The sequence below is a fragment of the Eublepharis macularius genome, chromosome 2 (assembly GCF_028583425.1).
Source record: "Eublepharis macularius isolate TG4126 chromosome 2, MPM_Emac_v1.0, whole genome shotgun sequence".
NCBI classification, from domain to species: domain Eukaryota; kingdom Metazoa; phylum Chordata; class Lepidosauria; order Squamata; family Eublepharidae; genus Eublepharis; species Eublepharis macularius.
Genome location: NC_072791.1, coordinates 78739411 through 78767000, shown reverse-complemented (window position 1 = coordinate 78767000; position 27590 = coordinate 78739411). Strand labels below are relative to the sequence as shown.

At 43.8% G+C, this 27590-nt stretch overlaps 1 protein-coding gene across 1 annotated transcript in view; it reads left to right on the top strand.

The window, feature by feature from the left end:
* Positions 1-10087: 10087 nt before the first annotated feature.
* CSTPP1 (centriolar satellite-associated tubulin polyglutamylase complex regulator 1) overlaps positions 10088-27590 on the top strand; it is a 200153-nt gene continuing 182650 nt past the window's right edge. The window contains exon 1 of the mRNA XM_054971904.1: positions 10088-10155. Coding sequence (XP_054827879.1) covers positions 10110-10155 — 46 coding nt within the window. The 5' untranslated portion in view covers positions 10088-10109. The remainder of the gene's footprint in view (positions 10156-27590) is intronic.

The following is a 27590-nucleotide window of genomic DNA, read 5'->3' as shown; positions in this document are numbered from 1 at the left end:
TCTACAGCATTCCCCTGATCCAGCAAAGTAGTAACATTCTCAAAAAAAGAGATAAGGTTATAAGTTGACATGACTTGTTCTTGAGAAACCCATGCTGGCTCTTAGTAATCACAGCCATCCTTTCTAAATGCTCAAGGAATGACTGTTTAATGATTTGTTCTAAAACTTTTCCAGGTATCAAGCAGATGGATCAGTAGTTACCCGGATCCTCCTTTTCGCGTTTGAAGATGGGAACAACATTTGCCCATCTCCAATCTTCTGGCACCTCACCTGTTCTCCAAGAATTCTTTAAAATAATTGACTCAGGCTCAGAAATCACATATGTGACTTCTTTTAGCACCCTTGGATGCAATTCATCTGGCCCTGAAGGCTTGGTTTCATTTAAAGAAACTAGGTATTTATGTACTACCCTTCTGCCGATCCTAGGATGTAACTCCCTTCCCTCATCATGTGTTTTATTATTGCCATGTTGAGCACCATTTCCCTCGCAGGAGAAGACTGAGGAAAAGTAGGAATTGAACTGTTCTGCCCTCTCTTCATCACCTGTTACAATTTCACTCACCTGTCCCTGAAATGGGCCTACCATGTCCTTGCTCTTTTTCTTACTTTGAATATAAGCAAAGAACCTTTTTTTGTTGTTTTTGGCATCTCTTGCTAGCCTAAGCAGTATGGCTAAGAGGTACGGTGGTGGGATGTGAGGGTGTACAGGAAGGTCGCGGAGACATGGTAGGGCTCGGTGCCCTTCCAACTTGCATCCCATATCAAGGCATGCTGGTAGTGGGGCTAGGAGGTGCAGCCTCCCTCCAGCACTGATTTTGTGCAATGCCATGTTCATTAATAATAAGACCAAAATGCTGCAAGATTTCATTGCAGTGGAAGGAGTGGACCTGGTGTGCATGACCAAGACCTGGGTGAGGGAGGGCGAGATGGTCGCCTTGAAAGAGGGGGCTCCCCCAGGGTTCTCAGTCCTTCATCAGTCCCGGGCAGATGGTTGGGGGGGTGAGGTGGCAATACTCATTCAAGAGTCTCTCTCCTTCAGGACACTCCCTGCTCCAAAGATTGCTGGTATTGATTGTGTTAGCCTGGCGTGGGATGCTGAGGAGAGTTTGGCTATCTACTTGGTGTACCAACTGCCTAGCGCACCAGTAGCTATCCTGTTGAGATCGTTAGAGGTGGTATCGGGGTGGGCATTGGATCATCCTAGACTGTTGGTCCTGGGTGACTTCAACATCCATGTTGATGCTGCTGCCTCTTTTCAGGCTACGGACCTGGTGTCTTCTATGGCAACACTGGGACTCTCCCAATTTGTTTCAGCTCCTACGCATCAAGCAGGCCACACACTGGATTTGATCTTTGGGGCAGGGATTCAGGTGGACCTGGATGCAATTAAAGTGGTGCCATGTTCAGACCACCATGTCCTGAGGGCTCATCTGGGTGTGCCGGCCCCCTCCTGCATGGGCGGTGAGTGGATTTATGCTTGCCCATGGAGACTTCGGGATCCAATTGGCTTCCAGAATGCTCTACGGGATCCGATGCCCCCTGGGGGTTCATTGGATGAGCTGGTGGAGGACTGGCATGACCGTCTCTTGAAAGCTATCGACGAAATCGCCCCCCGTCACCCTCTCCATCCCTGCATCAGACTGGCTCCCTGGTATACAGAGGAGCTACGTCTGATGAAGCAGGAACTGAGATGGCTAGAGCGAGTGTGGCGGTGGAATCGGGGCAAAGAGGCGAGAACATCTTATAGAGCATCTACCTGAAGAGGAAGCTGAGGAAATAAGAGGAGAGACAGCCAGGATTCTACGAAAGAAAAGCTTCCCACCAGCAATATAACACACAAGGAGAGTAACGCCATCAAGACCCTCAATGCGGATCCAGACATCATTGTTCTACCAGCTGACAAAGGCAATGCCACAGTAATCATGAAAACAGAAGAATACAAAAGGAAGATTAAGGAACTCCTGGACCCTTCCACCTACAAAAAACTAAAACGAGATCCAACCCGCAAAATCACCAGGCTAACAAATGCACTGATCAAAAATTCCTCACTTCATACCAACATGCACAGAAAACTATGCAAGACAGCCACCACGACTATATGGACTCCCTATAATTCATAAGGATTCAGTCCCACTCCGACCTATCGTGAGTGCCATTGGTTCACCGACATGTGAAATAGCTAAACATCTGGCCGATCTTCTACAGGACCACATCGGAAAAACCATGTCTTACATCAAAGATTCAGCACATTTCATCAACAAAATCAGTTTTCTGAAACTCAGTCCACAGGACATACTCATCAGTTTTGATGTTGTATCCCTGTTTACTAAGGTTCTGGTAAAAGACACAATCGCACTTATTAATCAGATTTTTCCAGAGTATGTAACAGCCTTATTCCACCATTGTCTGACAACCAGTTACTTCCAATGGGATAACGAATTCTATTACCAAATGGATGGGGTAGCCATGGGAAGCCCGCTCAGCCCAGTTATAGCCAACTTCTACATGGAACATTTTGAAAAGACAGCTCTAGAATCAGCACCCCACAAACCTACAGCCTGGTTCCAGTTCATGGATGATACCTTTATCATTTGGAGCCACGGTGAGGAAGAATTGATGGAGTTTTTAAACCACCTCAACAATATCCACCTGAACATACAATTCACCATAGAGAAAGAAATCAAGGGTAAACTTCCATTTCTAGATAACTTGGTCATCCGCAAAGCAAACTTTCAGCTAGGTCACAAGGTCTACAGGAAACCAACTCACATGGATCGGTACTTACACAAAAACTCCAATCACCACCCTTGAAAGAAAAGAGGCATAATAAAAATATTAGTAGACCATGCAAGACGGATATGTGAACCACACTTTCTCAACAAGGAAACTAATAATCTAAATCACACACTTCAACCAAATGGCTACTCCAGAAATTAAATCAGAAGAGCAATTAAACCAAGGATAAATCAAACAACTAAGGAAAAGCAGTCTCCCACAGGAAAAGTGTTTTTGCCATATATCAAAGGAATCACTGATCGGATGGGAAAGCTTATGAAAAGGCACAACTTACAAACAGTATTCAGACCCACCAGAAAAATACAACAGATGTTATGATCAGCAAAAGACAGTAGAGACCCCTTCACCTCTGCAGGAGTATACCGCATACCCTGCAGCTGTGGACAAGTTTACATTGGGACCACACAGCGTAGCATCCAGACAAGAATAAAAGAACATGAAAGACACTGCAGACTTGGCCATCCGGAAAAATCAGCAGTGGCTGAACATAGCCTAACTCAAACAGGGCACAGTATCCTATTCCAGGACACTAAAATACTGGACAACACTTCCAACTACTTTATCAGATTGCACAGGGAAGCCATTGAAATTCATAAACATAAGCACAATTTCAACAGGAAAGAAGAGACTTTAAGAATGAACAGAGCATGGTTTCCAGTCCTGAAAAACACCAGGCTAACAAAATACTCTACACCCTACAGTAGCCCTGCAGAGAAGATTAGCATATCAGGCACCAATCCATATGCAAAAGAACCTCCTCAGGATACAGTGAAGCCTCCCTCCATTAGCATTCCATACCCTGGGAAACTCTTACAGGATGACTCAGCCCAAACCCACCTTCCTGAGTAGATATAAATTACCTGCCAACATCTTCTCCACACTGTGACACTGAGAGATCTCTGTCTTTTGGTGCTACACCTCTGAAGATGCCAGTCACAGCTGCTGGCGAAACGTCAGGAACTACAATGCCAAGACCATGGCTATACAGCCTGGAAAATCCACAACAACCATCTTATAGAGCATTTATGAAAGCCTATAAGGTGGCGGTGAAGGTGACAAAGAAGGAATACTTTGCTGCCTCCATAGCATCTGCAAGCTCATGCCCAGCAAAATTGTTTCATGTAGTTCGGTCCTTGCGATAGGGAGACCATCAAATTGGAAATTCGGCTATTAGCTGTGAGGCTTTGGGGAACTTTTTTTTCCAGATAAAATCTCGTCCCTCCATCGCGATCCGCCAGCCATGATTGATACAGTAAGGGAACTGGAGGCCCCTTGGCCATCTTCTGGCCCATTTCTGGATCACTTCAGCCTGGTCTCCCGGGAGGAGGTGGACAGGATCCTGCGGCTGGTGAGGCCCACTATGTGCTCCCTGGACCCCTGCCCATCGTGGCTGGTGAAAGCCAGTGCCAATGGGTTGGGGGCCCAAATGGAGGTCATTATTAATACATCATTGAGCTCCGGGGGTTTTCCAGAGGGGCACTAAAGGAAGCCATAGTGAGGCCTCTTTTGAAAAAAACATCTTTGGACCCCACTGACCCATCCAGTTTCCTCCCAGTATCAAGCCTCCCATTCCTGGGAAAGGTGATTGAGCAGGCGGTGGTGGATCAGCTACAGGTATTTCTGGAAGAGACCTCTGTCCTGGACCCATACTAGTCCGGGTTTCATTTGGGTCATGGGACGGAGACAGTGTTGGTCACCCTTGTGGATGATCTCCGTAGGCACCTGGATTGGGGCAGGTCAGTGCTGCTCATCTTGTTAGATCTTTCAGCAGCATTCGACATGGTCAACCATGAGTTGTTGGCCCACTGCCTTGCCAATGTGGGGATTCGTGGGATGGCCTTTCAGTGGCTTGTCTCTTTTCTCCACGGTCGGGGACAGAGGGTGGTGCTGGGGGAGAGACTGTCCACATGCCATCCTTTGGAGTGCGGCATCCCGCAGGGGGCGATATTCTCTCCCCTGTTGTTCAATTTTTATATGCGCCCCTTTGCCCAGTTGGTGCGGAGTTTCGGACTGGGTTGTCATCAATATGCAGATGGCACCCAGTTGTATCTGTTGATGGGTGGCCGACTTGACTCTGCCCCTGACACACTGTTGAGAGCTCTGTGTCAGAACTGTGGCTAGATAATGTCCTTACTCCAGACTACCTTCTGCAATCAGACAAAAGCCCGTTGTTTTCAAAAGTTTACTGAAGAAAGAGTTCATTATAGTCCACGGGCCCAGATACAATATCCAGGCTGGTACACGTGTATTGTTACGAATGACAGGCAAAGCATGAGTTACAAAGTATCAGAACCCAGCAGGCCCAACCTCCCCCCATAGTTCTCAAAACAATCCCTTTGAAGCTGAGAAAGCGAAAGTTTCCCAAGGCTGGAGAAGCGATAGCCAAAACAATCCTCTTCCGTGAGATAGCTGCTGGGAACATCTTGGCACCTGTGAACAAAGCACTTAGAATACTGAAAGAATTAATATGGAGTCTCTTTGGTTACATACATACACTTCAACCCTGACACTCTGGAGGCCGTGTCTGAGTGGGTAGAACAGAGTAGGCTGAAGCTGAATCCTGTGAAGACAGAGATCCTGTACTTGGGCCGTGGGCTGTTGGAGGCGGGGATCCTTCTCTCAACCTTTGGGGGGGCACCACTTGTGCCCGTACCATCGATTAGGAGTTTGGGCGTGATTCTGGACTCCTCCTTGTCTATGAAGAGCCAGATCGGCTCTTCATAGGCTCGGGCAGCCTTTTTCCACCTTCAGCAGGCCTGGCAACTGGCGCCCTACCTCTTGGCCTAGGACCTAATGAGAGTGATCCATGCAACGGTCACCTTCAGGTTGGACTACTGTAACTCACTCTACGCAGGGCTGCCCTTGGGCTTGATCCAGAGACTTCAACGGGTCCAGAATGCTGCTGTGCATGTCCTAACTGGAGCTTTGTGTAGGACACACATTATGCCTATCTTGCAGCAACTTCACTGGCTCCCAGTAGAATTCTGGATCTGGTTCAAGGTGTTGGTTCTGATCTATAAAGCCCTAAATGGACTGGGATCAGCATACCTAAGGGACCATCTCTCCCTGTATGTGCCCCAGAGAGCGCTTCGTTCAACCGGAAAACATCTACTGGTGGTCCCTGGCCCTAGGGAGGCTCGGCTGGCCTCTACCAGGCCCAGGGCCTTTTCGGTCCTGGCCCCAACCTGGTGGAACTCTCTGTCAGAGGACACTTGGGCCCGCCATGGTCTTGTATAATTTAGGCAGACCTATAAGACAGAGATGTTCCGCCAGGCATATGGTGGAGGCTAATTTTAGTCCATCAGTGCCTAGCCTTCCACTGGTCTCCCTCTATGAGGGGTTATGGAGGGTCCACTGCTGGCTGCCCCAAAAAGGGGTACAGTAATCTACCTGTCCGTTACTACCTCCCCTTTTTGTAGGCTGACAGGCAGGAGTGCAGGACTGCCCATCTTGGAATGGTTTTATTGATTGCTGTTTTTATGCTGTGTTTATTGTTTTTATTTTGTATTTTAATCAATGTTGTTCCTCTCCCTGAGCCTGCTTGTGGGGAAGGTGGGCTAGAAATAAATAAATAAATAAATAAATAAATTCATACTGAGCATTAGCTTTTCTAACACTCTCCCTACAGGCATTGGTTATTTGTTTATATTCATCCTTGTTTATAAGGCCTTCCTTCCATTTCCTGAACAAGTTTTTTTTTATTTCTCAACTCTTTAGAAAGCTGTTTATGGAGCCATCTTGGCTTCTTTAGGCTCCTTCCATTTTTTTCCTTCTCAAAGGAATCATTTGTGATTGTGGCCTTCAATATTTCACCTTTAAGAAACTTCCACCCCTCTTGAACTCCCTTCTCCTTCAGTATTTCTGACCATGGGATTCTATCCATCATAACTTTCAGGCTGACAATGAAGAAATTGAAATTGTTTCAAGGAATTTTCTATTCCTTGGCTCAATCATCAACCAAAATGGAGACAGCAACCAAGAAATCAGAAGAAGATTGAAACATGGAAGAGCAGCTATGAGGGAACTGGAAAAAGATCCTTAAGGATAAGGATGTCTCCTTGGGGACCAAGATCAAGATAACCCAAACTATGCTATTCCTCTTTACTATGTGTGTATGTGAAAGTTGAGGAAGAAGATTTATTCATTTGAAATGTGGTTCTGGATGAGAGTTTTGCAGATACCACGGACTGCCAAAAAGACAAATAAGTGGGTTCTAGATCAAATCAGGCCTGAATTCTTCCTAGAAGTTAAAATGACAAAACTGAGGCTATCATACTTTGGTCACATAATGAGAAGGCAGGAAAAGAGGAAGCCCCCAAACAAGATGGTTTGACTCAATAAAAGAAGTCACATTCTCCGGTTTGCAAGATCTAAGCAAGTCTGTTAATTATAGAATGTTTTGGATGTCTTTCATTCATTGGGTAACTGTAAGTTGGAAGTGACTTGATGGCACATAACACACACATACACAATAATAATAATACGATCCATCTTCTGTAAGAAATATAAAGCAGTTCATTTATATGGTCAATTTACAGTTAATTGTATTTCAAAGGAAAGTTGTATAATTGCATTTTTCTTAACTTTAACCTGCAGGTTGGGTTTTATTGTAAGATGCTTTCAGTCCATTTGGTTGGTAAGAAAAGTGGCATGTAATTATTTAAATAAATAAATAAATGTGGGCATTTGATGACAATGTTGTGCATTGGGGATGGTACTGCAATGTTCCCTCTAAGCTTTGCAGTGTTGTGAGCTAAAAATCTACTTTGTGAGCCGAAACAACAACTTTCATTAAAGTTTTGAGTGCACCTCCTTTTAAAAAAAAATTACAATCAAATTGTTTTGATTATAATCAAAACAATTTACCAATAAAAGCCATTAGGTAAAAGGGCCACAAAAAACAGAGTATACTTCTGTATAAAAATGGATATGTCCATGCTGATTACAAAGGGGTAGTTGTATTAGTCTGTTGCTGCAAAATAAAGCAGACACGCAATGGCACCGACTAGCATGTTTATTTCAAGATGAGCTTTTGTGAGTCAGTGCTTACTTCTTCAGCCTCCTTCTGCGCCAAGGCCAAGTTAAATTACACCTTCACCATGGTGGCGGCTGAGGCGCTACCTCCTCTCCTCCGCTGTCTGGGGCTGAGGGGATCCTAGCAATTTCAGGCTGCATGGGTCAGGCCAGACCCGATCACTCGCTCTGCTCTGTTCCCCAGCTAGAGAGCCAGCAGTGGCTGGAGGCGCTCTCTGGCACCACCCTGGGGGCCAAACCAGCCACAGCCAGGAAGGGAGAAGTGGGATGAGGCTCCATCCATATAGGGCCCACTTGCAGATGCTGGCTGAGTGGGAGGGCGGGGCCACCTGAGGGTTAGTATCTGTGAGTTACATCTGAGAAGCTGTGAGCAGAGGAGTCAGAATCTGTGAGCGATTGCTCACGTGCTCACATTAGCGGGAACACTGGATGGTAGTGAATTAAAGGGTAAGAACAATTACCCTAAGATTGGTTGTAGAGAGTGCGCTCAAGTCATAGCTGGCTTATGGCAAGCCCTGGCAGAGTTTTCATGGTAAGAGAGTGACAGAGGTGGTTTGCTATTGCCTGGCTCTGCAACCCTAGTCTTCATTGGAGGTCTCCCATCCAATTACTAACCAAAGCTGACCTTGCTTAGTTTCTGAGATCTGATGGCTCACCTGGGATATGCAGGTCAGGACTACCTAAGATTAATGGGAAGTTTTTGCTCTTGTAATGGTTTGGATTTTTCCCCTAACTTGACACAGGGCAATGAAAAAAAAATCACAATAATTGCGAAATCCTTCATGCTCTTTGAAACAAGCTAAACTCTGATAACCTGCCTCACTTGCAGAAGAACAGGTGATTTCTTCAGGGGATTTTGTAATAATTCACTTCAGGCTCTGACAGGCCAATAGGGAAATGAGCAAAGTAAAGTGTGCAAAAGGCTCCAGAAATAACATCTTGTTTTTATTTGGTTTTCTTTTGAGTCATTAACAGTCAGGCGCCAGTAGTGCTGAAACTTATCATTATTACAACCACAAATGGGCTTTGCATTCAATAGGAAGATTTTATCCCTTTAGCTGCTTTGAAAATATAGAGTAAGAGGGAACCATCTCAAGAAAAAAAATTGGAAAAAATCCCAGAGAAAATAACAATTACAGAAAGGCAAGATGTCACTTTTAAGTCTAAATGTAAAATAGCATGTTTTAAGTGAGCGGTCAAAATCATGAGAGATGACAGTGATTCTTAGAGCCTAGCTAGGATGGGGTTGTGCCTCCGTGGCCAAGCATCTGCTTGGCATGCAGAAGGTCCCAGGTTCAATCCCTAGCATTTCCATCTGAAAGGATCATGTGGTAGGTGATGTGAATGACTTCAGCCTGAGACCCTGGAGGCCTTGTAGAACAACTGCCAGTACAAGTAGACAATACTAACCTTGATGGACCAAGGGTCTGATTTCAGTATAAGGCAGCTTCATCAAAAGGTTAGATTTGTTCTCTGCTAAGGGACCACTCACTACAATTAATAAACTAGTGGTGCAATCCTATTTATGTTTACTCAGAAGTAAGTCCTATTTTATTCAATGGGGCATACTTTCCTAGGATTACAACACAGGTTGGCCTTTGTTAGGTGTTTACACCATAGGGGCAAGTTTGGCAAGCCAGTAATGTATATGGAAGCAGCATTGCCCACCTTTTTAGATGAAACTGTGTACTAGTTCATTATGTGAGATAATATATTGGGGGGGGGGGGTAAGAACTTTGGAAATCTTCATTTCATATTTTGTCTGCTTAATTAACAAACATCAGAAAACGTTTGTCAAGCGTCACACAAATCTAATTCATGTAACTTTCAATGTGTTAAAGGGCTGTGTTTATCATCAGGCCGTACATCTGTGCCCATTACTATTAAATAAAATAGGCACAACTTCGGAGCACTGGGCTGTTGTTGTCATGACAACATTTCAAAAGGTTGTTTCCTTAAAATAAGAAGGGGTGGATGGGTCTGGTAGAGGATAACTACGACTGGGAACTGCTTTTTCGTACTTCTGCAGAGTTCTGATGCTCCGGAATAAATGCCATTTCTTGAAACTAAAAGGTGCCCTTGAAGTCAGGGGCATTTGGCTCGAAAGGCGGAGGACGATTTCCGTGTGCGTCATTGATCCCCTTCCTTTCCCTCTGATGGGGATCTTTGTTGCGAAGACGTTTGTTTCTGCCCGGAAACTATTTTCATCGTGGCAGCGTCTGGTGTCCTGGAGACCGCAGGGAAGGCGAGGGAAGGCTGGGCTGGGCTGCGCTGAGAGGATGCTGAACGCCGACCGCCTCTCTCAGTCCGGGCTCGACTACTTGGGTGAGGCTCAAGCGGACGCGGCGTGCGAAGCAGTTCACCTCTCTACTTTCTCTCCGCAGAGCCGGCGTTGTCTCTGTCTCTTTTCCCGATGGAGGCTTTGGGAGAGAGAAAGCCGGGGAAACGGGCCGGAAACTCCGCCCGGCCTTCCATTTCCCACCCACTCCATCTCCTCCTCGGTGCAGCGTTTCTTAGTTCAGGGCGTTGAAAAGGAGAAAGCGCTGGGGAAGAAATGTGGTTTGGTCCAAGTGCTCTTCTGACTCTTTCCGCTCCCAAGGGAGCAATTCACAATAGCTTTCCATGCTTTTCTCTTATATTCCTCAACATGCACAAAGATGCACTGGGTACTGGGATGGAGTGGGGCAATAGATTGAAGATATCTTTTGTTCGTTCCATTTTATTTTCTTTTAAACATTTTAACTTCACATTCTTCTCTTTAGGGGAAGAAAAGAGAAATAGCGGCTCCCAAGGCATATAGAGTATGACATTCCTCAGCTGTAACACAAAAACGGAATGGAGTTTTCATCTAGCCGCTTAAGGGTTACAGGCTCATCCCTGAGTTAACAGGGCTACAGTTTGCTATCCTAAGACATGGAGGGGGGGCGGGAAGTGAAGTTACTTTAAGCAGGTTAGTGGAGGAAGGGGCCTGACAGTGCAGTCCTGGGTTTGAATACAGAGAGAGACAGGGTGTCATCAGCATATTGATGGCAGCCTTATTCCAAAATCATAAATTGTTTTCCTAAAGAGCTTCAAATTTAATAGCTTGGTGGAGTAAGAATATGAGAAGAGTCTGCTGCATACTGTTTCACACAGTGGCCAGCCAGTTGCCCTGGGGGAAGGCGCAAACAGTGCATAGAGGGTGAGGCCCTCCCCTCCTGCTGCCTCCTAGCTCTTGTATTCAGAGTCTTGCTGCTTTTGTAGGTGGAGGCTGCCTTCAGTCAGCAAGTTAGCCATTGCTGGACCTCTCCTTCATGAAACTGGTGTTTAATTCCCACCCAGTAGATGGAGTTGATCTGCTTATCCAATTAAGCGTTTTTAAATGTTTGTGGCTATATTCAAATGATATGGTTTATAAAACAGGCTTAAAAATCCAATAACTTTAAACAATGCTTTCTTGTTTTTCAAAAAGTGCTGGTACTCATCTATATGATTGCGCTGATTTCTACCAATCCCCCCCTCAGAACTTGGGAGTCTCTCCAATAGGAGCCAGTGCTCAGTACTGAGTCCATCAGAAAAAAAAGTCCCAGCTTTAGACTGGCATGATTCTTCTGTTTGCATGGAACTCAGAAAAATCTGATTTCCTAAAATTGTGTGTGTTATTTGCCAATCAAGTCGCTTCTGACTTACAGGAAAGCTATGAATTAACATCCAAAATGTCCAATCATTAACAGCAGTTCTCAGATCTTGCAAACTGGAGGATGTGGATTCCTTTATGGAGTCAAGCCATCGAATTTGGTCTTCCTCTTTTCATGCTTCCTTCAGTTTTTCCTAGCATTATTGTCTTTTCCAGTGAGCTATCTTCTTGTGATGTGACCAAAGTATGACAGTCTCAGTTTCATCATTTTAGCTTCTAGGGAGAATTCAGGCTTAATTTGTTCTAGACACTCTCCCCTTTTGGCTTTCTTTGGTATCTGTAAAGCTCTTCTCCATCACCACATTTCAGATCAATCAGTTTTCTTCCTGTCAGCTTTCTTCATTGTCCAACTTTCACATCCATACACAGTATAAGGGAATACCATAGTATTAGTTATCTTGGTCCCCAATAACATTTCCTTATCCTTAAGGATCTTTTGTAGTTCCTTCATGGCTGTCCTTCCAAGGCTCAGTCTCCTTCAGATTTTATAGTTGCAGTCTCCGCTTTGGTTGATGATTGAGCCAAGGAACAGAATTTTTTTAACTATTTCAGTTCTTCATTGTCAACCTTAAAGTTGTATAATCCCTCAGTAGTCATTACTTTTGTCTTCTTGAAGTTCAGCTGAATTCCTGTTTGGCAGTTTCTCCTTTGACCTTCAAAGGAGAAATTGTCTCAAATCTGTATTATTTTCTGCTAGTATTGTATTATCTATATATTTCAAATTGTTGATGTTCTCCTGAATTTCACTTCCCCTTCTAAATCTAATCCAGATTTCCTTATGATATGCTCTTCATAGTGTTTGAACAGATAGGAGATAATATACATCCTTGTCTGACACCTTTGCCAATTGGAAACCATTCTGTTTCCCCATATTCGGTCCTAACAGTAGCCTCTTGTCTAGAGTACACGTTGCACATCAACACAATCAAATGCTGGGCACACCCATTTCTTTTAATATCGTTACATAGGTTTTCATGATCTACACAGTTAAAAGCTTTGCTATGATCTATAAAACACAAAACAGGTTTTCTTCTGAAGTTCCCTGGTATGTTCCATTAACCATTGTAGATGTGCAATATGATCTCTAGTGCTTCTTCCTTTTTTGAATCCAACTTGAACATCAGGCATTTCTCATTCTATATATGGTAGAATATGGTAGACCATTCTATATATGGTCTTTGCTATAGAATTTTGAGCATAACTTTGCTTGTGTGGGAAATGAATGTAATGGTCTGATAGTTGCTGCACTCTTTTACATCGTCTTTTTTCAGAACTGGAATGTAGATTGAGCATTTCTAGTCTTTGGGCCATTGTTTTGTTTTCCGTATTTGTTGACATATTCTTGTTAAGATTTTGAAGGAGTCAGTTTCTGTAGCTTGAAATAGCCCTATTGATATTCTATCTACTCCAGGTGATTGTTTCTCCCAATTGCTTTAATAGAGCTTTCACTTCTTTTGAAGGGATCTGTCATCCTTTGATCTTTTCTGTATAGTACTTGTCAGGTTCTGCCAAAGGTGCCACCCGGTGAGACGCCGGCCTGCTTGACTTCCGCCTTAAAGGATCTTCAGGGAATATGTGAGATCCCACTCTGTGGAAGGAGGGATGGTGTACCTCACCCTCACACCCTCTCAGTCCACTCACAGGTCCCCTCAACCTGACCTTGTCCCGGCTGCCTTCCATGACAGCTGCCCCCATCCAGCTGTCGGTGACCCCCCCCCCTCACTACTTACTCATTTCTCACTCCTACACAATGACCTACCACACCCTGTGGGTGGACTTCCATTATATCCCTTCCCCCCTTCTTGGCTCCACCTCCCAGCCACGGCCCCAGCACCCTAGCCACAGCCTTGGCCGTCTTAGGCAGTCACACCTGTGGATGTTTTGCTGTCTGCCTTGGCTGTCTCTGCTAAGGGTCTCAGGCAGCTCCACTTGTGGCTGCTTTGCTTTCAGCCCCACCTGGTTCTGGCTGATTCCTTCTAGCCTGCCTGCAGGCTGGGGCGTGGCCCTGTGCTGCTCTTCCTCATCTGCAGGTAAGGCTGCTGACTGTCTTGCTGCTAGCTGGCTGTCTGCTTCCTAGCCTTTCTCCCTCTGGTCTGATCCCCTTCCCGTTGTCCTCACTCTCCCTGCCTGGGCTCCTGGGCTCCCAGCCTCCCAGCAGAGTGTGGGGCTAGCTGGCTTCCACCTGCCCCTCCTAGCCCTCTGAGGCTTGGGTGCTTCTTTACCTCCCTCTGTTGCTGGCAAGTTTGGGACCTGGTCTGTCGGGGTGGCAGAGTAGTTGCCTCCTGGCTGTGCCCCACCTGTTCCTCTTGGCAAGTCAGTTCTTCAGTGTATTGTTTCCATTTTTTATTTAATTTGTCCTTATTGGATACTGTATTTGTGTGTTGATCTTTTAGGATCCCTAGCCATGTTCCTTTGATTTCCTGGATCTTGTTCCTTTTTTGTTGTTGTTCCAAAAGTTGGCCTCTGTTAATGTAAAGAAAATATTGGTTGTCTAACGTAACCAGTCATATATAGAGTACCTGCTATGCTTCAGTGTCATTTTAATTTTAAAAAGAGTACTTTATTTTTATATGAGTGTCACGAAAGCTGTTCACTAAGAGTTTGACTAATAGGAATCCAGTAAAGTAAGCAGTGTTTTAAAAGTACTTTTAAATCTTTTCTTTCTTCATTGACCTGCATTTGTTTAAACAAAATTCTTTGGAGAGAATAGGAGCCTTTCTCCAGGTGCTTTTATTGTGTTTCTCAGGTCTTGTTAATAGCATTATGTTGCTTTGAGATTTCAGGTAATTGTGAATAGAGAAACCAAACCATGTTAATCTCATTCAGAAGTCTGTTTGTTGCCCTAGGCTGTCGTATCAGGTGTTCTTTGAAGAGATTCTTGGTTCAGCCCCTCCTGTTTTGGGATGGGCAAAACTGCCTTTAAGCCATGATGCAGAAACAAAACTTGGCTGGTAAAGAGGTGCTTCATGTTGCTGGAAACATCCCCTGTGCCAATTTGTCCTTGTGTCTCAATATTTTCTATATTCAGTGTTAGTTTATTTATTTAAATATCTGTACCTCATCTTTCCAAAGTCTCAAGCAGCTTGCAAACATTGTAAAAAGCTACTACAAAGATAAAACCAAAAGATAACAAAACCAGGCAGTGAGCTTCACAGCAGAGTGGGGATTTCAACCTGGGTCTCCCAGATTGTAGTCTGAAACTCTTACACCACACTGTCTTTTTTGGGGTGACTGATGTGGAACAGTAGCAAGCAGTTGGATCTAGGTGAGTCAAGCAAGTCACATGGCAGTAAGTCATCTGGTGGTTGCTGATGGCTCTGGCGAGTCCTCCCTTAAAGGCCAAAGCAACCCTGAAAAGGGCCTGTCCCCTCCATCTGCCTTTTACCTACATAAAGTAAGGCAGGCCAAAATAAGCAATTCTGTTGTAGTTGCTTAGCAACGGCCACTGAGGGCATTTGTATCCTAAAGCTACAATTGCTGATTCTGTTTTTTTAGGGAGGGTTAACACCCCCTTTTTCAGATTTTCTGCATACCTGGGACATTGTATATGTTTGTAGAAAGATCTATCTCATCTGTTCACAGCTCCAGTCTCCAGATTTAAGTATCCACAGATTTGGCTCTGTTGAGAATTAGATGTATTGATGCAATAAGAGCAAGACATTATATGGATACAATAGAGTTGGAGAAGCAAGTTTTCTTCCTTTATCAACACCATTATCAACATGAAGAATGCTTGCAGAACTTCTGAAATCCTATTTTAAAAAACTGATGGGTTAACCCCCCCCCCCAATAAAAGCAGTCTTCCCACCTCCAACCATATACAGAGCTACCCTCAGGAGCAAAGTGATTTGAAACATAATGTACTCAGAAAATTTAGTTGCTCTGAGATAGGTTTATTTTTCCTCCTTCAGTCAAGTAGAAAAATACAGAGAAGCAAAAATTCTGTGCAGAACTTTTGAGAGAAGACATACTGAGATGACAAAAATGTAGAAAGATGAAAAGTGAATTTAAAGTAAGCAGGATATGAATGTGAAGTGACTGAAGGTAGAGCTGAATATAATTATATCCTTTGTGTATATTTAGCATATTCCACTAAAGATTCATAGATGTCACAGAAATGGAAACCATAGGGGAAGAAGTGAATAATGTTGCTTAGTGTGCTCTTTTTCAGTTATTTCAGTAAAACTCTCAACAGCTCTGAGAGGTAGGCCATTATTATCCTCATATTGCAGTTGTGACACTGAGGCATAAAGATGCTGCACAGAGGCTGCCCTATTGATGTTGATGGCTGAAGGGAGATCCCAGCTCATAGCTCACATTCTTAACTACATTCTTTACTACAGTACTTCATGATGTTTGAATATATTTCTCAGGCTGTTTCTTGGCTCTTCTGGCTGCCTTTTAATGAAACTGTTTTCATACCTGAATGCTAATCAACAGTATATTTTTCTTCAAGCAATTTTTAAACTTTTAATTATTTTCTCTCTTGAATTAAGTTCCTTTCCTTCCCTTCTGTACCAGAACCCTTTCCCCTTCATCTTGTGCCAACTGTGGACCTGTGACAACATGTGCCAGGGAGGCTTTATGTTTTGTAAAGGCAAGGACTGGATAATGCCAGAGATGCAATGATTTCTTATTAAAAGAAAATGATGAAGAGTGGAGCTATTTTACTATTGCCAGTCAGAGAATCCTTGACTCTGTGGTGTGTAAAAACTAGCTCCTGGGGCACTGCAGATGTGTGATGCTTTCTAGCAGCCCATCTACACTTTCCTTCCTGTTGGCTGCCTGCCTCCCTTCATACTATAAACTATTCGGTTGGCAATGTGTACAGAAATGATGGACATTTCAGTTAAAAGAAAAATAGTAATTAACAGTCATGTTACACCTGCATATAAATGCTGTGACTCCTAAAGAAAATCCTTGAGATTGCAAGGATGTGAAGAACTTTTTATTCTGCATAACAATAATTTGAATAAAACACACAAAGGGAGGCAAAAAGTGATAACACTGTGACATGAAGCAGCAGGAAAGGGGGTCTTGCCCGACACAGGTTCAGGACCAGTAAAAGAAATGAACAAACCTGACTTCAATAGGAACAGCATTAGGATAATGTTTGCTATTGCACTACTATATTGGCTGGCAGAGTACTCATTAAGCTATCTACCCATCCTGCTATCATGGAGAACAACCTATCAGTTTTGGCAACCTAAAAGCGAATAAGTGTGAGATTAGGCTATGCTGGCAGCTTCAAGAGGGCCTGTCGGTAGAGGCGGCGTGTTCTCATTGCCATGCTGTCTAAAGACAGAAGTGTTTGTTTTCTGTTGAGCTCAAGACTGAGAAATGCTTTTGTTCTTAATTTAGATTTTGTTTGACCCATGTTGTCCTTTGTGGTAAAATGCTGCCAGACTTTGTAGCTTGACAACGCATGTCTCAGATCAAGCAGCATTTACTGTGCATTGTGGAGCCGTGAGGAATGATGTGCTTGACCAGCTAATTTTGCCAAACAGTGTAGGAGCTCTGCTTCTCTAAATAGCGGCACTCAGGTTAACCAGTTTTCAGTCACCAGATCCTGCAAGACTGAAGATCAAACTAGATGTTTGCTTTTTTGAAGTGTGTGTCTGGATTCCCCACAGCCACACAACATGCTGGGAATGACTATTGAAAAATATAGCAGAGCCTGTTTGGGCTCGGAATGCTGCTGCACATTCTACCACCTCTTCCACCTTGACCAGTTTTCCTGTGCTGAAACAGTGCTAGGGGAGGAGTTATTTCCTTGGTTTGGGGTACTAGTCTGGCCCTGTCAATTTGCCATAAACAGCCTCAAAAATAATTCTGGCCTTGTAATCAAGGAAGCTGACAAAGGTGGCGCAGTCGTCATCATGGACAAACATAACCATACAGGAAGCAGAGAGACCGCTCTCCAAAACAACATTCTATAAAACACTACCTTCTGACCCTACAGAGCAATACAAAAGAGAACTCATAAAATATTAAAGACACTCCCCATGGACATACAAGAACGTATCCATATGGACACTCCCCAGGAACCACTGCCAGGAACATTCTACCTACTACCCAAAATCCACAAACCAGGTAACCCAGGACACCCCATTGTTTCAGGAATTGGCACTATCAGAGTAGGAGTCTCAGGATAAATGGACTCTATCCTCAGGTCCTATGCCACCAGCACACCCAGCTATTTACAAGACACCACTGACTTTCTCAGGAAAATACAGTCCATTGACAACCTACCAGATGACACCATCCTAGCAACCATGGATGTGGAGGCTCCGTACACCAATATCCGACATGCCGATGGACTGCAAGCCATCAGGAATATTATCCTGGACAAAACCACAGCACACTTCGCCACTGAACTTTGCCACTTTGTACTCACTCACAATTACTTCAAATTTGGTGAGCTTATATCTACAGGTTAATGGCACAGCCATGGGCACACACATGGCACCACAATATGCTAACATATTCATGGCAGACTTGGAGCAGCGCTTCCTCAGCTCCCATCCACTGAAACCACTTCTGTACTTAAGATTCTTGGATGTCATCATCATTTGGACCCATGGGAAGGAAGCCCTTGAGAGGTTTCATCAGGACTTCAACAACTTTCACCCTACTATCAACCTGAGCCTGGACTGCTCTACACAACAGGTACACTTCCTGGACAACCCATCCTGGAAAACAATGCCTCTCTCTCACAAGCCCTTGATGGAAGACCTCTCCTTGCCTACAGACAGCCCCCCAACCTTAAACGACTTCTTACTAGCAACCATGAATTGGCTAGCAGAGTCACCAACACAGGTACCAGATCCTGCGACCCAGATGCCAACTCTGCCCTCATATCTACCCAGGAAATACGATTACAGGACCCAATGGCGTCAACGACATTATCTCTGGCTCTTACAGCTGCTCATCCCCCAATGTGATATATGCCCTCATGTGCCAATAATGTCCATCTGCTCTGTACATTGGACAAACCAGCCAACCTCTGCGCAAAAGAATAAAAGGACACAAATCTGACATTAAAAATGGCAACATCCAGAAACCAGTGGGAGAACACTTCAATCTACCAGGACATTCCATCAAGGACTTAAAGGTCACCATAGTTCAACAGAAACCTTTCAAAAACAAAATCCAATGGGAAGCTGCTGAATTGGAATACATATGTAAATTTGACTCAGTCAGGCTTGGGTTGAATAGGGACTATGAATGGTTATCTCATTATCAGAAGTAACTGATTTCATTATCAGAAGCAAACTGATCCCATTATCAGAAGCTACTGATTGCATCTACTCCCCTCTCACTCACCGCCTATATATATCTGACCAGTTTCTTCATACCCTCCATGCATCTGATGAAGAGAACTGTGGTTCTTGAAAGCTTATGCAATGGTAAAGTTGGTTAGTCTTAAAGGTGCTACTGGGCTCTTTTCTATTTTGCTACTGCAGACTAACACGGCTAACTCCTCTGATTCCCTGGTTTTGCTGGTCCATGTGGAACATTCTGTGCATGTGGTGCAGCAAAAACAGGGAAATAACCCCCCTCATTATGTTTTGGGGTGGAAGTTGGGGGGGGGGGAGCAAGAGCCTTTCCTCTCCCTGTGGTGGTGTTCCAGGCCCAAATGGGTTCTGCTTTATTTCTTAATAGCCATTTCATGAAGCTGCTGTGTATCTGTAGGGAACCCAGGTTGGGTCCAGGGAACCTTTATTTGACTTTATTTGCTTGACTGTGGGAAAATAAAAGACTGCTCAAAAGTATCTGCTATGTTGAAGATATGAAGGGGGATTCTCTTCACATATTCACAGTGAAATTCTAAGCAGAGCTACTCCCATCTAAGCTGATTGAAGCGACTCTGCTGAGGATTTCACTGTCAGTGTCTTAAATGAAGGTTTAAAAAATAGTATGGGGATAATTAGGCAGATCTGCTATTGTTGCTGAATGGCTGCTTTCTGTAAAACAACATACTAGCCTCAAGTGAGCAAAGATAGCAAATGCTGTATTCTGCAAATAATTTAACTTGGGTCTCTTTGGAAACCACTTCATTGTAGCTTACAATTTCAAGCTGCAGTTCTAAAAACAATGGATTACAGAATTCAGTTCCACTTAAATCAGTAGGAAAAATATCCAAGCAAATAAACATTCTATACACTTCAATATTTTTTAAAAAATTAATCTCTTCGATTCTGGAGTTAGTTTACAAAACTTCTGATATAAGCCAAATCCCAGTGTCTGAAACAGGAAATAGTGAATCTGATATACTTGCACTGTGTCAGATATTTGTATTTTTAGTACTTCAGTTAATGAGGCATATAACCAACAAAGATTGGTCTTATTATTCAGTGCAGCTTGTTCCTGACTTTCAGCACCTTCAGCTTTGCCAGCATGGGACCAGCTGCCAAGACAAAACGGCCCTCACGTGCATGTCTCTCCCACTCTTTTGGCTAATAGCTTAAATAGTTCAGTGGACTAGCTGTTGTGGCAGGACATATTTTGAGAGTGTGAAGTTGAACCATAGTCGCCTGGCTACAGCCACTGGAAGATAAAGGGCTGAAATGGAAAAGGCCTCTGCTTAAAGGAAGAAATCTATGTACAGAAAATGAAGTGTTCCTAGCAGCCTGTTGACACTGCCCAACGAATCTTTAAACTGCTTTTAAAATATCTCTAAGTTTAATAAGTAGTTTTTTTGGTTTTGGCATTGAAAAACGGCTAAATATTTAACTGATGGAAAGACCCCAGTTGTGTGCTATAGTGCTAACATACAAGTTTAATGTCTGGAACTTGTTGAGGTGATATTATTGTGGTAGAAATGCACAAAAAGGAAGATTTTCTGATATTTTTACAACTTGGTTGCCGTAGTTACTGCACATAAGTAAATTCCCTACCTCAATTCAAATTATTTAAAGAGGCAGAATCTTCATAGAATTTGCTATACAGAACAGTTGAATTGGAATGTACAGATAGAAATAGAGCCAAGCTACAAGTGACACCTGACACAGGTTGGACACTTGTCAGCTTCCCTCAAGTTTTGATGGGAAATGTAGGCATCCTGGTCTTGCAGCTGTAATGGAGAGCCAAGCTGTAAAACCAGGATGCCTACATTTCCCATCAAAACTTGAGGTAAGCTGACAAGTGTCCAACCTGTGTCAGGCATCACTTGTAGCTTGGCTCATAGACAAGCCGTGCCAAAGCATTATGGAGGTCTGGGTACCAGCTAGCAGTATGGGCAAAATATTATGGCAGATATGGCCAAACATGTAAGAGTATCTGACCTTAAGGACCACTTTCTACCCATCAACTCCAGTCATCTTTGGAGGCCTTGCTTCAAGTGCCCCCACCATCTGAGGCTAGATAGGTGGCAACCCAAGAAAGAGCTTTTTTGTTTGTGGCACTGAAATGCTGTGGCACTGAAACGCCCCAGGAAGATTTGTCTGTTTCTCTCTGTCATTGTCTTCCACCAGTGGGTGAAGACTTTTTTGTTTAGTTTGGTGTACCCCCAGTAAACTCTTATTCCCTGGTTGTGTTTGTGTGTGTTAGTTTATATGTCTATATGTTTTTATTGTATTTATATATTCATTTTAAATGTTATTTTAGTGTTTTAATTATCTAATTATCCATCCTATTTTGGGTGGAAAGGTGGCATATAAATATTTTTTAAAAAAATCAAATCTTTTCCTCATTCTTCTAATCATACTTCTGAAACATGCCATTACCTACATATACTCGTATGTTTATTCCAGTCTTATTTGGGGCAGGCTGTGTATTTAATTTTATTGCAGCTGTGAATCTGGCTGTGGGTGCACTATTATGTGATAAGAGGCTATTTTTCATATCCTGAGCTGAGGGAGAATTTAAAAGATTCAACAGAAGGAGCAGGACATTACTACTCTCCGTAAACACACACAAATAAAAACCTATGTCCTACTTAGCATATAGAGCAAATGAAATATGTGATTAATTATTTAACTTTCCAGCCATAAAGATGTTTCATGTTCACTTCGAGTAGCCCTGTTAGGTATCCACAAGCACAGAATTTTCCTTTTTTAGTAAGAGAATGACTAACCTCAGAAGGTGCTCATGCGTTCAGAACATAGTTTTAAGCCCCTTTAAAGGCACTTAAGCATAGTTTGGTGCTGTTTGTGTGAATGTGCCCGCTTTACCTCCATAGTCAAGACTTAGTTTAAGCTGACTTCTGGTTCACTGCTTTGATCAGAGTCACGTGTGTCAGCTCTAAGAATGTCTCTAAAAGCCTGAGAAGCTGATTTTGCTGCTGGGGCAGCATAGGAAGAGGAGGGGCTCCTGATCCCCCCAGCCTTTTTTCTGAGCCTAAAGAACCTCCAGTGGGAAGTTACTTTCTAGTGGGAAAGTAACTTTCTAGTTGCGCATGAAGTAGTTTGAACACTCTCAGTTTCAAAGTTGTGGGGTTCAGGGAAAAGGCTTGGGGAGAGCAAGAACATACTTGGAAGAGATCACTGCTCAGAAGATTGGTTGTGGGCCAAAGTACAACAGTGCCAGGAATTTTGTAGGACAGCTGTAGGTGCTAAGAACTGTGTACTGGATGTTAGGGTTGGATTAATATGCTGTATAAGACAGAATTTGAGTTTCTTCAGGAAAAGATGGAGTAAAACTGGAGACCATCCTGTAAAATTTTCATCTAGAACAGAACTGATATCCCTGGACTTTTTAAACAAAATTAAAAATGGTTCTAAACTCTGGGTTTTATGACTGACACCATTCAAAAGCCCTATACATTTAATAAATTATTATGATAAACCTTAAGATTGTCCAGTACTTAGTGTTCAGTGGTATTGTTTGTATTATTTAAAAATATATACTTGTTTCCAGGTAAATGAATGGCATTTCAGCTGTAAATATTTTGATACTGCATGTGAAAAAAAATTGAAATAATTTCCCTCCTCCTTTTTGAAGCAGCTGCTTACACCACCTGCTCCCCAACTCTCAATGTATTCTTGACAATCCTCAGTAATGATGACCTAAGGATGAAAAAGGAGATGTTCAAGAAATAGAGGGAAGAAACTGCATCTAAAGAAGAGTATCTAGGAGTAGCTATGCACTGTAGGGCAGCCATCAGAGACATCAAAGCTCAGAATAAGCTGAGACTGGCCAATGGGGCATGCCTCGACAAAAAGACTTTCTTCAGATACATGAGGAGCAAATGGAAGGTAAAGGGGCAATATCTGTATTGCTAGGTGAAAATGGAGAAACTCTGACAGAGGACAGAGAGAAGGCAGAAAGGCTCGATGCTTATTTTGCCTCAGTATTCTCCCTGAAAGAGAGAACAGGCCTACCTAGAGATGGTAGTACTTAAGGCACAGCTTTGGAGCTGCTGGTTGACATGGGCAGAGAAGTTGTTGAGAAGCACCTAGCTGCACTGGATGTGTACAGATCCCCAGATGAGGTGCACCCAAGAGTGCTTAAAGATCTTTCAAAAGAGCTTGCAGCCCCTTTGTCAATCATCTTCCAGGCTTCTTGGAGGACAGGTGATGTGTCGGAAGACAAATGTCATCCCAATCTTCAAGAAAGGGAAAAAGAACAATCCTGGAAACTACAGGCCAGTCAACATACTCTGCCCAGGGAAGATACAGGCACAGATATTAAAGGCATCAGTCTGCAAGCATCAACTACATGGTGGTATGGGGAAGTTGGCATGGATTTGTCCCCAACAGGTCCTGCCAGATCAACCTCACCTCATTCTACAATCGAGTGACAGGCTTACTGGATTGTGGGAATGCTGTCAATGTAGTTTATCTGGATTTCAGTAAAGCTTTTGACAAGGTTCCTCCTGTTGTTCTGATGGGTAAACTGGAGGACTGTAGACGGGACTCTAGGGTGGCTAGATGGATAGGGAAATGGCTGGATAACTGCACCTAAAGAGTAGTTGTCAGTGGCATCATGTCTGGTTGGAGGGAAGTGTCCAGTGGAGTTTCATAGGGCTCTGTTCTGAGCCCAGTGTTTTTCAATATTTTTATAAATAATCTCAATGAAGGTGTAAAAGGATTCCTCATTAAATTTGCATATGACACCAAACTGGGAGGAGTAGCAAACACCCTTGAAGATAAGGATAGAATTCAACAAGATCTGAACACACTGGAAAAGTGGGCAGATTTGAATAAGTTATGATTTAAAATGGCTAAGTGCCAGGTTCTCCACCTAGGTAACAAAAATAAAAAGCATACATTCTGGATGAAGGCTACGCTTCTGCGTGGCAGTATGTGTGAATAAGATCTTGAGACACAGGTGAATGGGAAGCTAAATATGAGCAGTCATTGTGATGTAACAGCAAAAAAGGCAGACACAATCTTGAGATTTATCAACGAAGGCATAACATCCAAAACTCAGGATGTCATTGTCCTATTATATACCACGTTGGTCAGGCCCCACCTGGAGTATTGTTCATTTCAAAAAAGATGTGAACAAATTGGAACAGGTGCATAGGAAAGCAACCAGGATGATCAGGGGCCTGAAGACCAAGCCCTATGAGGAAAGACTGAGATACTTGAGAATGTTCAATTTAGAGAAGAGGAAGCTGAGAGGAAACATGATTGCTCTTTTTAGGTATTTAAAAGGCTATCAGAGGAGGGAAGGGAGCTGTTCCTGTTGGCAACAGGAGATAGGAATCAAAACAGTGGGTTTAAACTACAGGAGGAAAGGTACCAGCTGGACATTAGGAAAAACTTCACATTAAGAGTAATCCAACAGTGGAATTGGCTGCGTAGGGATGCGCATCTCCAACAAGTATTTGCTGCTCCTTGAAGACTGCCAATGCTTCAGGCTATTTCTGCATTGGGCAGGGGCTTGGACTAGATGGACTGTAAGGCCCCTTCCAATTCTATGATTCTAAACTTGTTGGAGAAGGAATACAATTAAGTTTCAAAAACAAGTGCCATGTGATCTTTTATTTGGGCTAACAAAATATCATAAAATGGTGTGCATTTTGAGTTTTTCAGAATTTGCATTAGGCTACATGTTTGAGGGGGAAAAGATGCCTCTTATCTGGATCTTGTGAAGAATATGCTGTGGACTTGACTAGATAAGATTGCACTAGGTGGAGATTGTATCAAGTTTCAAATCAGCCTTCTGGTCATGCTCTAAGTCCCCACGGCAGGGTGCTCTTGGACAGGGCCTCCAGCTGTGCCCCCACTTTCCTGGGGCCGTGGCTGTCCCGGACAGAGGTTATATAGGGTGTGTGGAGGATGGATTGGCTGCTGGGGAGGGGGCCACAAGGGTGTGAGCACATTGGTCCCCATGGTAGTCAGCATCCTGTGTTATGTCGAGCCACTTGGGTAAGGCCGGGCATTGGGGGGGAAGTGAGTTTTTCCAGTAGAATGGGCACCTATGGGCTACACTGCCATTTTTCATGGCTGCTGTGGGGGGTGTTCCCGGGCCTGGAGCAGCGTAGGGAGCTGGTTACCTCGTACCTTGCCCCCTAGACCACCCCCTGGGTACTGGTACAGAGATTTGTGCCGCACTTGCGTTCATACCCTGGCCGCCAGCAGGGGGCGCAGTGGAGCAGTGCTGCAGCTGGGCGTCTACATAGGGGGGTTATGCCAGTGTAAGTCTGGGTTATGCTGGTGTGAGCCTTAGTTTGCTGCCTGAGCGCTTTTCGCCCCTCCATTCAGGATTGAACTGTTAATGACTCTCTAGATCTGAAGAAGTGAGCTGTGACTCACAAAAGCTCATACCCTACCACAAATTTTGTTAGTTACTTAGATGGCAATTGTCGTGGGTGATATATTACTTTAGATCAGTGTTTCCCAACCTGTGGGTTGGAAGGGACCCAAAAGTGGGTCACGAAGCTTCTGACAGTGGGTCACAGGCATCTCCTGCCCTTTGCACCCTTCTCTTTCTCTCCTCCCTTTCAAGCGTATAACATTCTTGCCTTTTCCTTCCCGTTTGCTACAGTAATGAGGGAAGAAAAGCTGTCTGGCAACTAGTAACTTTATGATAGTAGGTTGAAGTAGAAGGGGAGAGGTTGGAGAGTGAGGGGGAGCTGTTCAGTGCATGAAAAAGTGAGGAAAAAAATGTCATGTGCGAGCATAGGCTCTGTCTTGGTGCTGCTCCTTAGCAGCCCAACCTCTTGCCCAGTCCCCTGCAGTGCTTCACTGCCCTCTACCTGCTGTGGGAGATGTACAGCACTGAGTCACTTGCCACCCACCTCTTTGCCAATATCTGCTATCTTCCCACATCCTCAACTTGGTGCCCCCCATGCCTTCTGAAACTCTTGGACCAGCCCTGGATGTGTCACCACATTAAGTAAATTTGGATTTGTGCATCACCATACCAAAAAGGTTGGGAACTACTGCTTTAGATAATGCACTAGGTAGGCTTTTAATAGACTATACTGGAATGTGAGCTTATCTAGATTCAATAATAAGGACCATAATATCGCATACTCAAGATCACTTAAGTGTGGAACAGTTATCCTGTAAACTATTTATCTACTATGTCAAATTCTCTTTCAGAGTGGTAAATTAATAGGTGAACTTCTCCATGTCTCTTTTTCCTCTGCTTTTGTGCCATTTTATAACATAACACATAACATCTGATTTATATACCGCCCTTCAGGGCAACTTAATGCCCACTCAGAGCGGTTTACAAAGTATGTTGTTATTGGTTGTTGGGGGTTTTCCGGGCTGTATTGCCGTGGTCTTGGCATTGTAGTTCCTGACGTTCCTATGTTGTTATTATCCTCACAATCAACCTGTGAGGTGGGTGGGGCTGAGAGAGCTTTGGAAAAGCTGTGACTGACCCAAGGTCACCCAGCTAGCTTCAAGCGGAGGAGTGGGGAATCAAACCCAGTACTCCAAATTAGAGTCCGCCGCTCTTAACCACTACACCAAACTGGATCTTTTATCAGGTGAGCTACCTCGAGCTGCTCTTGACCTTACACAAATAATTGGACCCAGAATGTTGCTATATTCAACAGGGAAAAAATCAGTATGTCAGTGCATCATCATGAGCTCTACTAACCTACCTGTGTCTTGCCTACCCATATTCCTCTGACTGTCCTGCCATCTGCCATTCTCTGTCACCTTTCTCTGGCATTCACTCTACTAATGTCACGTATCTCTTCATTTGAACACTGCCACTCACCAGTGAGCATCCATCACCATGTCTTGAGAGATGAATAAACCCTATTAAGCAATTGCCCAGATGATGGATAGGAGACAGGGCTATTTCGGAGTACTATTAAAAGGCAGCAGATTATCAGTTCTTTTATTTTACGTACAGACTTTTAAAAAACACAGCTGCCACTTGTAGAGGTGGCAGAAACACTCTAATGGAAGATGCGTCTTTTCAGATTTTGGGACCACATTGTGAGATCAACATTGGTGGGCATCTGAGAAAGTTAGGCAATACAAGGAGTTGAGGATAGATCAAAGAATGGGAGTATGATTGGAAAGAAAAATTAACAGAGCTTTGTTGATGAGGAAGAGAGAAAGCTTGGGGTAGCAGGAAAAATGGAATTTAGGCAATCAGGCAATACAAGTGTAAGGTGAGGCCAGAAAAAAAAAAAGACAGCAATGCAAAGCTTTCACTAGCACATTTGTAGCACACAGCCTGTTGCTCAGTGGTAAGGGAAAGTCAGTTTGCACTTACTCCAAAGTATTTTACTTTGCATACTCCATGATTTAGCACCCTAGTATTAAAAATTGATTCAGCTCCCCATGGCCTCTCTCATTTTCCTGCTTTCTTCCCACCTACCAACCAACCTACATTTTTCTACACCTTGTCCTCAGCTCACCCGTCTTCTCTCCCCCAAAGAGAAGTTGGGCCCATTTGTGTGGTAGCTGCTAATACCAGGCCAGGCCCATTTGTACTGGTGGCAAACGTCACTGCCAGGCCTGTGCCCAGCGAGTCCTCTTCCATTGGGACATGACAGGACATGGTGGGACCTTTTCTAGGGCTGGTTTTGCCTCCAAGTCCATCCATGGTCCACAGGGTTGCAAGTATGGGCTGGGAGACGGTGGGAGGACTTACCCACAGGTCGGGTCCTCGCCTGTAATGTGATGTAGCTGGTGTCACACTGACATCACTACCTGCACAC